The following is a 13,438-nucleotide window of genomic DNA, read 5'->3' on the forward strand; positions in this document are numbered from 1 at the left end:
GCAGGCTATTTCTTTTGGCACTGTGAACACGAACACTCGGCACGGACGACCTTCTCCTCGCTCCTTCTAGATGTGGTGCTGAAGGGGACTGAGGGGGTACATATCGATACTTCACGCTGCAACGGCACGGTGTCGTCTCCAACAGAACCTAAACTGGCTTCTCTTCTGATACACCGTCGCGATTTCGTCTTTTTTGATGCCTTTTCACCCATTCCCTCTTCACTCGGGTCTTTGTGCTCTATCTTGACCCACAGCACTTAGCTGATGAGCTGTCCAGCTGCACCGCTGACCGCCAGTTGGATATCTGCTGAAAATCCCGGCCATTATTCTGTTCCTCTTTTGCGCGCGCAGCACTGAACAGGCATCAGTACCTGCTGCGGAGGCATGGAGTTGACAGAGTTAGCGCGGTGCTAACATTTAGGTAGTTGGCCGACCTGCAGAGACAGCGTTGTGCTAGCATCACGGGCTTGAGGGGGACGGGAGCTTTGAACTCCCAGAGGGTGTGCGTCAATTCTTGCCCCAGAGGTCCACATACTGGAGGCCTTCCTACGGGCGTCATCCACATCTCCCTCTCTACGGAGCCTGTACAGGCTGCTGCTGCATTTCCTGGCTGGCTGCTATTAGTTCGGTGCTGAGCAAGTCCTAAAATAGCGATCCCAATGGCTTTCGTTGGAATAGGCCGCTGGCTGACCTGCATGACGGCGCGCTCGCTTGTGCAGGCGAAAAGTGAGGCTGGGCCCGATCCTGGAGATTCTCATCCAGTGCTTGCCGCATTGCCACATCTCAACGTGCCATTCAGCCACTGGACATCTGTCGACTCGTAGGTTGTCCCGTGATCGTAATCGACACTGCAGAAATGTTTTGACTAGCCTATCGAGAACGCAAGCTGCTTGGAGTTCTGAGGCGAGGTATTCATTAGAGATTCGAGTTTAAACTCTAGAGGCTAGAGGGGTAGCCTGAGTGGCTCGCGATGAGGGGCCCGGCGGGGCGGAGAGCTTTCAACCTTCAGAATAAAAATTGAGGGGTAACAAACCCCTCGGCTCATGCTCTAACCTTTCAAGCTCACGAAGGAGTAGTTGTGATGCTATAGTCCAATCCCTGAATGTATATTAGCGGGGGACTCCCCAAGGTCCGAATGGCCTCAATATCACACTCGCCCTGAACGTTTCTTGCCGAAGGAGGTAATATCTATTGGGATCCCTTTTATTGAATCCTATAGGCCTATCTCTCCCCAAGAAGCATCTATCGGAGGCTTTTCCTAGCCGGTTCATTTACTACAGTCTTTATTCTGTAAGTACCGCGCCAACAAAACATTCAGGGACTGGATTGTACAATAGAAATGGGCCAGGCGAAGGACAGCACATGACCAGCTTCGACCTCTCGGTTCCTGAGCTGCTCTTGTTGTCTCCGCAGCGACAAACGGGCGCCCAGAGCCATGCGATGATGCGACGAGAGCGAACCAAGAGGAGACCGCACTAGCCTCCCCCACGTAAAAGGTGGCACTTGCTCTAGGCTGTCCGTATTTGTGAACTGTGTCCATGAAGCGGACCGACACTGTGCGCGGGCCACGGATACCGAGCACCAGGAAATCCCGGAGTCAGCGTGGAAGCAGCGTGGAATCCTAACGCGGCTGCTTGGAAAGAGTGGTCTCTTCTCATATGCGCTCCGGGTATAGTTAGAAAGGAGTTGGCAATGCAACTCTTAGTAATTTGATGGGTCGTGTCTATTATCTATAACACCGAGCAGCTGGTGCGTGCCTGGGCATATACGCAGTAGTCGCACGCAATTGTCGGGCTGTATCTGGTACCCCACCACGTGCCTTCCATCTATCCTCCATCCGCAATTCCGCATCGCCGATCTGGGAGATCTCGTCTGAATGCACCGCCGTCCATCTCATCCAAATGAGGCCCAGCAAACAAGCAGCCGGATCAGCCGCTTCAGGGATCGTGGGAGCGGGCTTTGTAAATGACGGTTGAAAAGCGTCTGTGCGGCACGAATTTTTCGAGAACCGCTTTTTTTCTTCTCTTCAGCAGGGCCACGGAATTACATGAGAGTGAAGAAAATTTTCGCTCCTGGCGGCACACAAACGAAGGGCCGCTCCTCCCGTGGCGTTTAGTGCGCGATTGTACCATGTATCGCCAACTCGCCATCATTTACCAACAAATGAGTGCGGAAGATAAAGCCGGCTTCAAGCCAACCTTTTTGTGGAAATGTGGGAAATCGCGCTGGCTTGGCCGTTCTCAGCCCGCCAGCAAAGGAGGGGCATGCAACCCCCAGCTTTCAAAGAACCTTCTATCGACCATTGATAAGGTGTCAATTGCTTAATGCCCCACTTGCCCGCTAGGCCGTCACGAAACGCGCTTTTCGGGGATCTGCGGTTGGGAGAGGGGTATCCGTACGAGACTGGACGGAAAAAGGCAGGAGACCGCCGTCTTGCAGTTCGGGTCCTCTGGCCTCCTTTGTCCCGCCATGCGGTCTTTCATTGGCAGTTTTGTGACATTTTCTAGTGTGGAATGATGGACTGGTTGATGAAGCTCAGCTGAGCACCCCTATCGATGACGGCAACCGAGTTTCGATGGCCGGGTGTCGGTACGCGGTCTGCTTTCCCCTCTAGTCCCCTCCAGCCTCCACTGTCTATCCGCACACGCGTTCCCACCTTCACAGGGATTCTTCACAGGGATGAAGGGCCGCCGGCCATCCCCGTATTCATCCTGAAAGCGGTCGGCCACCGTTGCCAGAAACAAGAGACGGGCCGCCGTTTAATATTAAGTTATTAACCTGTTTGCCTCGCTGCTTCAGATCCGGTTGCAGGCGACGAAATGCCTGCCTAGGTACTTATTGCACCCGGCCGCCTGCATTGGCCACTGATGCAATACCTAGGGGAATGGTGTTTGGGTTACCTTTTGGATTTGCTTTTTCCTGTTCCTTTTCCTCAAGTGGAAATATTCATGCGGACCCCGCTGTCACGAAGAATTCCCGGGACAGACTTGCCAGGATCTATAATAGGGAAGGTGGCCCTCGAGCCATCTTTTCGTTTCTTCTGGGAGCATGGGAGCTCGACAGAAGCAGAACAGCGTCAGACGATGCCCGGCTTCTTCCATGCAGACAAGGAAGAGCTGGAAATTTGGGTCCCCAGCGGAGCCCGCAACCCGCCCGCGGCAGCCTTCCGGGGACGAGACCCACGTGTGTGCCAGCGAATGGACTGGCCCCAACTTCCGTCACCCGTGGAACCCACTAACCTGGGCCCCTTGATAATGCCCTTCTCCAACGACGCGATCCTTGGCCGACGTTGACCATTTTGGAACGGACAGCGTTGAAGTTCGACGACTTTCCAGAGGGGAGAAAACTCAGATATCTCGATGTCGAACATGTAAAAGAGGCGGTCAGCCAGCGGTGGACTACTACACTTTCATTCTTGCTAGAACGACCAAAGAACAACGCTACGATAAGCCGAGCATCTTCTTCTACCCACAGCTACTTTGATCGCAAGTGCGCTTTTTCCCCCTCCCCCGCTGCCCCTGAGAGACACGCATCCAGGCATGAACTCTCGCCCCCTCCAAAAGTCCAAACCTTGGACTAGATGTGTCTCATCCCATCGCCTCACCAGCGGTGTAGCGTCCAAGTGAGTGGATCTCGTCTATTTCGCCGGGTCGCATTCCTCTTTACCCCAAGGCCCAGTGCCGAGGGTTCGGAAATTGGCGCCGTGTCGACTTCTCATTGCGCCATTCCAAGAACAAGGGGGCTTTCGAGGGGTGTCCGTTAATCATTCGATGTTTTCGATCGAACTGCACCAAGCTCTCTGTCTCTTGATCTTGCTGCTTGTCTCATCATCCTTCCAAGCCGCTTATTATTTGTTTTCGGATTTTAAGGGAAGAAAATAAGAAACAAGGGGGGCGCGGGCGGCCGCGAAGTTACGCGATAGAAAAGACGCTTCGAAAAAGAAAGCAAAGCAGTTCCAGTTTCCAACACACGCAGGGGTCATCAACCTCACCGCACGTCTGCAAAATTCTTCACAGGTTTGAGAGGCGAAAAATCTCATCGTCTGGGGAGTGACCCCCATCTGTTGGCTGATGAGCCACCGAGTTGAGGATTGGACTACAGTCATCCATGGATATATCTCAGGGGGGCAAACTAAGCGATTCTCATCCGTGGCGCTAGTGGTGGTGGCCACGCCGGTTTGCCTCTGATCCATCCAGACGATACGAATACCCAGCAGCGGCTCGTGTTTGGGATTAAACCTCAGTCTCACACGTGGTCCTTGGTTTGTCGCCGCACAATCCCATTTGGAATTCACGTCATCAGCCTCAGCCTAGGTGCGGCACGTCAACCGTGGACGAACAGGCACCAGCAACGCGTTCCTCAGCTCTAACAGCGAACAACAGCGGATCCTTCTCGCGATGCTTGCTACCCAACAGGCTACATCAAGGCTGCCCATTATATCCCTTTCTCGTGTTGCAGAAAGAGGGGGCTGATAACGGGCGCGTTCGGTTTACTTACTACGTGTAGCACATGGGAGATTCTACCACTCCCGTTGTCGTAACACAGACTTGCAAGCCCGACTAGAGGCCGGTGCGCAATTCTTTTATCTATTTCATATTCAGCAGAACGGGCATCTGTTAGAGAGGCTCATGGTGAGAAGGGGAACGATGAGTCATATATCTGGGATCTAAATAGCTGGGACACTGCTTGGATGGACCAGTTCGGTTGTATGGACATGGTCTTATATTAGTCCTAAGACGACTGGCCCTTCTCGGTTCCTGATAGTCCGCCTCTACTGGGTATGTTGTTGAAGAAGCTCCTCGTATGATCGTAACTGCAATGGCAGGCATCGTCGATATTCTATCCATATTCCATGGGGGTCACAGTCCGTCTTTATGTGGTAAAAGCGTATGCAACTCTATGATGAAAATCTCTCAGTGTCGATGGGTCGTCAGCCACGGACGGCGGGGCCGAAAGGGGCAGGAGATTGGCGTCAGGCGCTCGACACGTCTCAGTCTCGATCTTCTAGTATTATCACTAGCTACAACGGTCTTTAGTAGCGAGAATGTCTAGAGGAGGCAATAACTAACGAGGAGATCTGGATACTGAGGACATGCGAGGGAAAAAGGCTGGCAGTATCAACACACTTGGAGGATGGACTCCATTCCAAGGCCGACATTCCGATGATGAAATGAACATGTGGAGTGGACTTGGTACAAGTGTTGTCTTCTAGAACACCACTCACATCACACTGGACGCGAATAGCTACTCTGGTCTGTCTGTGTGTGTAATCATTCTGTACATACAGTACTGAGTAGAATCAGAAAATGGGACTCGAACTCGCAATGTAGCGCAACAAGGTTTGTTGTCGGGTGCGCCAATCTCGATGGTAACAGTATTTAGATAAGTTCCCGCAAGCCGGGCCTGGGCCACATCGTGGACTGCCCAAAGAGGCACAAACGTAGCACTTGGGAAATGAGGCGACGGACGGCTAGATGACCCCCGGGTCTCTATCGCGCCATATCACTACCACGGCCTCGGGAGCAACTTCCAGAAGGAAAAGAAAAGCCGTTGGCGTGTCCGTGTTTTTTCTAGAAGGGCACGGTTCGTTGGGACTCTACCGGAGCAAAATCCCACCTTCTTCCACGTTCGGAATACTCCGAGGGAAAAAAAAGTCGATCGCTTCTTCAGTCACGAACACCTCCTTCTCTTCTGCAGCGTTGACGATGAAGAAGCCGCATCCAGGCTCTTTTTGGCCATGGATCTCAAGCCAATTCCAGACCACACCCGAAGTTAGTGAGCCAGCCCAAATACCTCCCCCGACTCGGTTCGCCTCTCGCGCCCATTGGCAGGCCCGAGAGGCTTGATGACAAGAAAAGAGGTGTGCCGTATCCTTTGTAGGCTTCTGGAATATTGGCAACGCAGGCGGGGACCAGACCAGACTCACCAGAGGAGGGAGGACGGCCTAAGTCGATAGTAGCAGACTGCATCGACAGCATGGGCAGCAAGGATGAGACGCTTTGGTGGGACTGCCAAGCCCCAGGATAATATGTGAGGTAGACCTGGAAGAGGGCCCTCAAAAAGTTGTGAAGGACGATAAAATCTTGGAATAACCACTTGCCTGTTTACAGTGTTACTACGTGAACTTGCACAGGAAAGAACGTCTTTTTTAGTTGCTGGCTGCGACAACCTTGGCAGCAAGAGCCGCAGCGGTAGTTATGAATATATATATATATATATATATATCAAATGCTCGACTCATCATCTCTGATGGAGCAGGACACCGCTGGAGGACACGATGCTAGGAGGCTGGTGGGTGGAGGGGTTGGACTTGGACTTTGGAGTCGGGAACTGCTTTGCCCCTCAATCCCGTGATGAAAGGGCTTCCAGGGGGGCAGATGCAGTTCCCCCCCCTCCTCCCGCCTCCAGCTCACTTCAGCACTGAAGTGCTAGTATTGGTACGTGCCTTGTGCTGCACGAAAATGAAAATTGCAATTCGGGAATTGCCTGCCAAGGAACCGCGCGTATTCATACCATAGTTCTTCCAGACTTTCCTGCCTATATTGTATTTGAACAATACCATACGATAAATCGTCCGTGCAGTGACCAAGATCCTCAGCGTCAGTCTGAAGTTCCGTCGCCCACCTCCCGGAGCTATGCATAGCGAATCCGTAAAAGAGATGACCGAAAAAATAAGACACCCGGGCTCGAGGACACATTGTCCTCGCTCTCGAGTGCAAGGTTTCCAGGCTGGAACCTGGGTTTCGGAATATAACAGCGCCGTTGCCTTTTTTTCGTGTGGGTATCGGGTATGTAAGAACATACAGTACGCCGGGTTTTGGCTAGGGCTCGAGAACGGACTGTATGAATTCTAGAAAAGCTAAGGTTCTATGCATTTTCTACATGTATCGGTACAGAAGCCCATCTCCCGCGGCCTGTGCCCGTCCCATACAGATTGTATACAGCAGACAGGCGCACGGTGTAGCTTTCTATTGTCATGCGAAGCCGAAGACAAAAGGGGGTGACCCTTTGTCCATGTGCATGTACTTGTACTTGGTGGGTTGAGAGTCATCCGAGCGCATTTCTTCGTGCCCTCTTCCTCGAGAGAGCGAGCGGGCTGACAAGCTATTGCCAGCACGCACGCACGCACTGGACTGAGAAAAGCGCATTACCCCTCCTAGCTGTGGCTTTCGATGGACCGCTAGCCAATGGCTTTGGACTTGAGGGGGGTGCGGGCGGCTGCGGGCGTCGTGCTGAAGGAATACCCATCCCAAGTCCAGCATCTACGTATCTGTAGGTCCTTGGTTACGTACATTGGTCTAGGAGCGCCGTTCCTGTACGATTCCGTGCGGCGCTCGTATTACCGATCGAGGTCGAGTCTCGAGGCTCAGGTAACTTACGTAGTAACTACCATCAGAAGGTACCGATGGTGACTCAAAAGACTGACTGGTCATAGTAAAATCCATTAAGTGAAGCAAGGCGTGAAGTAGTCCCATGCTGCCTGCCCGCTCACTCGCTGCCCGCACTTTTGACGGCGGGACCTGGGCAGGCCAGGTGCGCGCCTGTCAACCTCAGGTCGGCTCCCCCGCTCCCACGCTCCCATGGAACCCTTTCAGTTGTGCGTGTGCAGCAGCTATTCCATTGCGGGCGGTCCATGTCTCCCATACCACCCTTGCCAATCAGTGAGCAGGGCCCCACAAGAAGCGTTAGCGTCCCGACAGAGACCCTCTCTCCCTTAACTCTGCTCACAAAAGTCACCAATCCCAAACGTCCCCGCCTGCTGCTGCTGTCTTTCATCACCCTTGTTTGGAACCTCCCCAAACAACCCTCCCGACTCGCTGGCACGCACAACGAGCGCGCACTCCGTCCCGGTATTGTATGCTAGCGACTAACGGCGAACGCGAGCGACCTACGAGCGACAGGACGGACAACCAGAGGCTCCGGTTCCGTGTGGTGCGGTCTGGCTTGGTTTAGTCTGGTCTGGTTTTGGTTTTTGGCACACGCAGGCACGAGAAGCCGAGCGAGAGTCCAAGCAAGGTTGAGAGAGCACAGAGTGCACGGGGAGCCATCGCCTCGTCGCAGCGTCCGGGCCGCTGTCCCTTTTCTACGAATCTGTTGTATTTGCTGGCTTGCGTGCGGTCTTTATCACACAACTCTGTCATCCCTTCCAGCCCACTGGTGACCAAGAAATAAATCGGCGAATTGCACCTCATCTCTCACCACTCCTTACCCGCCGACGCCCCAGCCCGCCCAACCACTCAGATCGCCCGTCGCCAAACTATTCCACCCGCGAGACCCCTCTAGCGCCCAAATCGGAAAGCGACGAGCGTTGGATTGCCCTGAGCGCCGCCAGCCCTTTCGTCGAGCCGGCAGCCAACCGGGGTCTGGGAAGTGCATCGCAATCAAGTCGCCTGGCCTTTTCTTCAAATCCCGGGATCCTCTGACAAGACGCGACCCGCCCCACGAACGAAAGCGACCGAGGCCGAGGGGCAGCAGCAAGGCTGAAGGGACGAACAAGCCATGATCTAGCCGCCGCTTCTCCTCGTCATCGCCTCCCACGTCCTGACGACAACTCTAAACATGCTAATGACACAGACGCCTGTGTCGGCACTTCAGGGTCAGAACACCGCGACGACTTCGTACAACTCTCGCTTCAACAGATCCGATCGTCTCGATCCGACTACACGCCAGCAGCCCAGTGATTCCACCGACCCGGCGTCGTTGGACGAACAGTCCAACGCCGGCCGCGACAAGAACTACACCCCCTTCTTTGCATCAACTTCGACTCCACTCATGAATGGTATTGTGGGTACGGCACCGCCCGGTGCCACCATGTATGTGCGGGCGCTGTACGACTACGAGGCCGACGATAGAACCAGTCTCAGCTTCCACGAGGGCGACGTCATCCAGGTCATCACCCAGCTCGAGAGCGGCTGGTGGGACGGCGTCATTAACGGTGTGCGGGGCTGGTTTCCTAGCAACTACTGCCAGATCATCACGAGCCCGGACGAGCTCCCAGAGATAGACGAAAATACGGAGCCCGATCAGGTGGAGGAAGAACCAGAGGACCAGGACATATATGAAGACGACTTTGATGATGAAGAGGAGTCGGATCATGATGACATCGAGGCCCTCCCCCTTGAAGGGACGGAAGGCGACAGGTCGAGAGCCGACTTCTGGATTCCGCAGGCCACCCCCGACGGCAGGCTCTTCTACTACAACACCATGACTGGCGAGAGCAGCATGGAGCTGCCGCTCGAGTCGCCCTCGTCTGTCACAGAGACGGGTCCTCGAGACCGTATGAATGTTAACATGCCGGATAGAACTAGGCCGCCGCCCGAGATGATGGCACGGGGATTGACCCAGGACGAGGAGGACGAGTCGGATGTCAACTCGGCGTCTGAGGCCGAGGGCGAGGCGCTCATGAACGCATCCCGAGGCCCCATGGTAAGAAACTTACCTCTCTAGCTAGCTGTGCAGCTTTCGTCCCTTCTTGGTGGTCCTTATTAAATGCTTGCTTACGCTGTAAATTTACCTAGCCGGGAACTCGCCGATCTTTTGCAAACGACGGCCTCTCGCCTTCCATATCCATGGATTCAATAAACGGGCAATCTCCCATGACGAGGGGTCGCAGTGAAACTTTTACAAACGGTAATCTCGGCCAAACACCTATGATTGCGTCGGCTACTTCCTTTACCAGCGCCGCGTTTAACCTTCCGACGGCTGCGACCATCCCCCGGTCCTTCTTTGATGACGGCACCACCCCTCCCCTCACGTGGAGTCTGCTTGTCACCAACATGAAGAAGGCTATCGACCGCTACCGGGAAGCCATCACAAATGGCAGCCGGTCGGATTACGTAGCCAGGGCAGAGGATATCTCGGATCACCTGCGGCTCCTGCTCGCAGCAGGGTCGGGCACCACTGACAACCACTCCGGCCAGCCTTCTATCATCTCCACCAACAAGGCCCTCTATCCTCACTTTCGGGACATGATGTCAAAATTCTCCAAGCTCGTGATTTCTTCTCATATTGCCGCCGCCGATTGGCCCAATGCCGAGTCGATTTCAAAGTGCCTACAAGAAGCAGATGGCGTCCTAATGGGTGTCTTCAGCTATGTCGAAGTTGCGCGACAGCAGCGTGGCGAGGATATTCCGCGGCTGTTTCCCGGCTTCGTCATCGGTTCTAGTGCTGGAGGCAGTTGGCAGAACAACGGCCTGAACCCTCACAATCCCATCACATCTAACTTTCTCGAGGACGAGGAGGGAGTTGTCGAACCGACGGCTGTCCTGGACGGGAAGCTCCTCGAGAGGCTGGATGAGCTTAAGCGGATGCTTGTGTCTAGCATACGGGAACTGGATAAGAACCTTGCCGTTGCAGACAAAGTAATCACGCCCTTTAAGCACGAGGTGATTGGCAACAATGTTTGCTCGGCTGGTGGCAAAGTTCTCGAGATGTTCAAGCCTTGGATCGCCATGATCGAATCCATCGACCTCTCATCGCTCGGCAACAGCTTCCAGACCCCCCAGCTCTCCGATTTCAGCACAAACAAGCAAAGCCTCTACGACAATATTTCGGATCTTCTTCTGGGATGTCAGGCTGTTGCGGGCCCGCTTGCTGACGAATGGTCTGAGGTCCGAGGCCAGGCTCTGGAGGAGAGGCTCGAGTATGTCAGGCAATGCGCCAGGGCGCTGGAGACGAACTCGTCGCATATCGGTTTCTCGCTCCAGCTTCTTTCAGAACAGGTTCAGATTAATTTGCAACAGCAAACCGAGACTCGCGTGCGTGAAGAGTCACTGCAGCGAGAACAGCCCAGGCGCGGAGAGACCATGTCATTTGAAAGGCCACACCAGCGATCGGAATCTCAAGGGTTACTGCGACCGAGGTTGCCTCTGGGATCGCAGTCCTTCACGGAAGGTGATACCGCCGCAGCCAACAACTACCGCAAGGGCGATCCGCAAAAGATGAGGAAGTTCTTTGGAGAGGACCCCGCACCGGCACAGACAATGGTTGACGACACGCCCGATTTCCTACGCCTCGACTACGAGAAGGATCTATCATGGGATCAGAAGCTGCAACCCCCGACCGTCAAGGGCGGTTCTCTTCTTGCTCTGGTGGAACAGCTAACGCGTCACGACAAGCTTGACGCAAACTTCAACAACACGTTCCTCCTCACATATAGGTCATTTACATCAGCGAGGGAGCTCTTCGAAATGCTGGTGAAGAGGTTTGGGATCCAGCCGCCCGAGGGACTGACGCAGCCCGAGTACGAGATGTGGCGGGATGGGAAGCAGAAACTCATTCGCTTCCGTGTCGTCAACATCTTCAAGAACTGGTTTGACAACTTTTGGATGGAGGACCAGAGCAGCGAAGAGACAAAGCAGCTGATCCGCGACGTCTACAACTTTGCCAAGGACACAGTAAAGTCAACCGAAACGCCCGGGTCGGCCCCGCTCATGGCGGTTCTCGACCAGAGATTGAGCGGCAAGGAGGCTGGCAGCCGGCGCATGATCCAGACTGTCAGCCAGAACACGCCGGCGCCAATTATGCCTAAGAACATGAAGAAACTCAAGTTCCTCGACATTGACGTCATCGAGTTCGCTCGCCAGCTCACCATCATCGAGTCCCGGCTCTACGGCAAGATCAAACCTACTGAATGTCTCAACAAGACATGGCAGAAGAAGGTTGGAGAAGGCGATCCGGAGCCGGCGCCGAACGTCAAGGCCCTGATTCTTCACTCGAATCAAATGACCAACTGGGTGGCCGAGATGATTCTAGCACAGACTGATGTGAGGAAGCGAGTTGTCGTAATTAAGCACTTCGTAGCAGTGGCCGATGTAAGGCGCCTCCCTTTCCCCAACAGCCTGGGATATTTGGTATGCTAACGCCGGCAAAAGAAATGCCGGACTCTGAACAACTTTTCTACCCTGACGTCGATCATTTCAGCGTTGGGGACGGCGCCCATCGCGCGCCTGAAGCGGACGTGGGACCAGGTCCCACAGCGCATCCATGCTACTCTAGAAACGATGCGGAAGTTGATGGCCAGTACCAAAAACTTTGGCGAGTACAGAGAAGCATTGCATGTGGCCAACCCGCCATGCATTCCCTTCTTTGGTAGGCTTGCATTGGAGCGCTCCTCCCTAGAAACCGATACTGACGCGGCTTGATAGGTGTCTACCTGACGGATCTTACCTTTATCGAAGACGGCATTCCCTCAATTATCAAAAAGACTAACCTGATCAACTTTGCGAAGCGGGCAAAGACGGCAGATGTGATTCGGGACATTCAACAGTATCAAAATGTCGCATATTCCCTCCAGCCGGTCCCGGAGCTCCAGGATTACATACTCAGCAACATGCAGGCCGCTGGGGACGTGCACGAGATGTACGACAAGAGTCTGCAAATAGAACCGCGGGAGAGGGAAGATGAGAAGATTGTCAGGTACGTAGAGCTCGGGAGCCAGATGATGGAGTACGGCACGAAGAAACAGTTGCTTACTTGATTTATCAGGGTTCTTGCCGAATCGGGCTTCCTTTGAGTATCGTCCCCGACCAATACCTCTTTTTCGCCGGTCAACACCCGGAGACGTCGACGCGCCCTCTTTGCCCGACATTATGTTCTGTCATATATGTTCTAGAACTTGCGAAAGCATGCAGGTTCCGGATGCTTGTCTGCAGTTGGCTCGTCCTAGACGAGAAACTCGGCTGCACAAGTAGGAAGGACGGCGGGCGCTAAGGCGTACTGTGGACTCGCCCTCCGGGGTGACGAAAGTGTGTGGGCATATTTGCTCGTTGACAACTTTCTACGTAATTAGAGCGGAGTTGTATGAGGGGCTTTGGAGGCGTCGTTTCGATGTTGGGATGGATATGCCGGGAGTGAGATGTTGGTTTTGGGACTGTTGGATGGGATGCGGCTAGGGTTCGACCTCCAAGTGGAGGCAACAAGCCACCAGCTGCTTGAAGGTAAGGGACCCAGTTCCCTGTACTTAAAAATCTTGAAGAGCCATGTACCGGCACCCTGGCCCTGGGAGGGGGGTGATTGAAATGTGGGTGCGGGATAATTTCACCTCGAATAGCCTGGAAAGGGCAGAGGGAGTTATCTAGGGGGGGCTTTGCACCGCCAGCCTTTAGCTTGTTGTCGTTGTTGTTGCTATTGCTGTTGGAGCTGTTGCTACTGCTGTTGGGGCTGTTGCTACTGCTGTTGGAGTTGTTGCGCAGTTAAAGTTGCTGTGTAGTGTAGTTGGTGGGAGGAGAACCCCCTTTGGGTGTTTGGTTTGGAAAAAAAGGGGGTTTGCGCTGGGGGAATGGCATTTGGTTGCACTTCTCTCGAGACACAAGCATATACACATACATACCATACACATACACATGTACGCACACGCAACGCAACGCAACGCAACGCAACGCAACGCAACGCAACGCAACGCAACGCGATGCGTACATGTTTGCTAACTAATGAAAGA

The 13,438-nt window shown here is 54.0% G+C and overlaps 1 protein-coding gene across 1 annotated transcript; it reads left to right on the forward strand.

Moving 5' to 3' along the window:
• Positions 1-8,559: 8,559 nt before the first annotated feature.
• On the forward strand, positions 8,560-12,514 carry B0T26DRAFT_740055 (ras guanine nucleotide exchange factor domain-containing protein; the record flags this gene model as incomplete). The annotated part of the gene is made up of 5 exons (XM_060443803.1): positions 8,560-9,426; positions 9,519-11,813; positions 11,874-12,090; positions 12,147-12,417; positions 12,487-12,514. 5 exons carry the CDS (start codon positions 8,560-8,562, stop codon positions 12,512-12,514), a joined length of 3,678 nt encoding a protein of 1,225 aa, XP_060298917.1.
• Between the last annotated feature and the right edge of the window lie 924 nt (positions 12,515-13,438).

This window comes from Lasiosphaeria miniovina (genome assembly GCF_030549165.1).
Source record: "Lasiosphaeria miniovina strain SMH2392-1A chromosome Unknown B0T26scaffold_3, whole genome shotgun sequence".
Lineage (NCBI taxonomy): Eukaryota > Fungi > Ascomycota > Sordariomycetes > Sordariales > Lasiosphaeriaceae > Lasiosphaeria > Lasiosphaeria miniovina.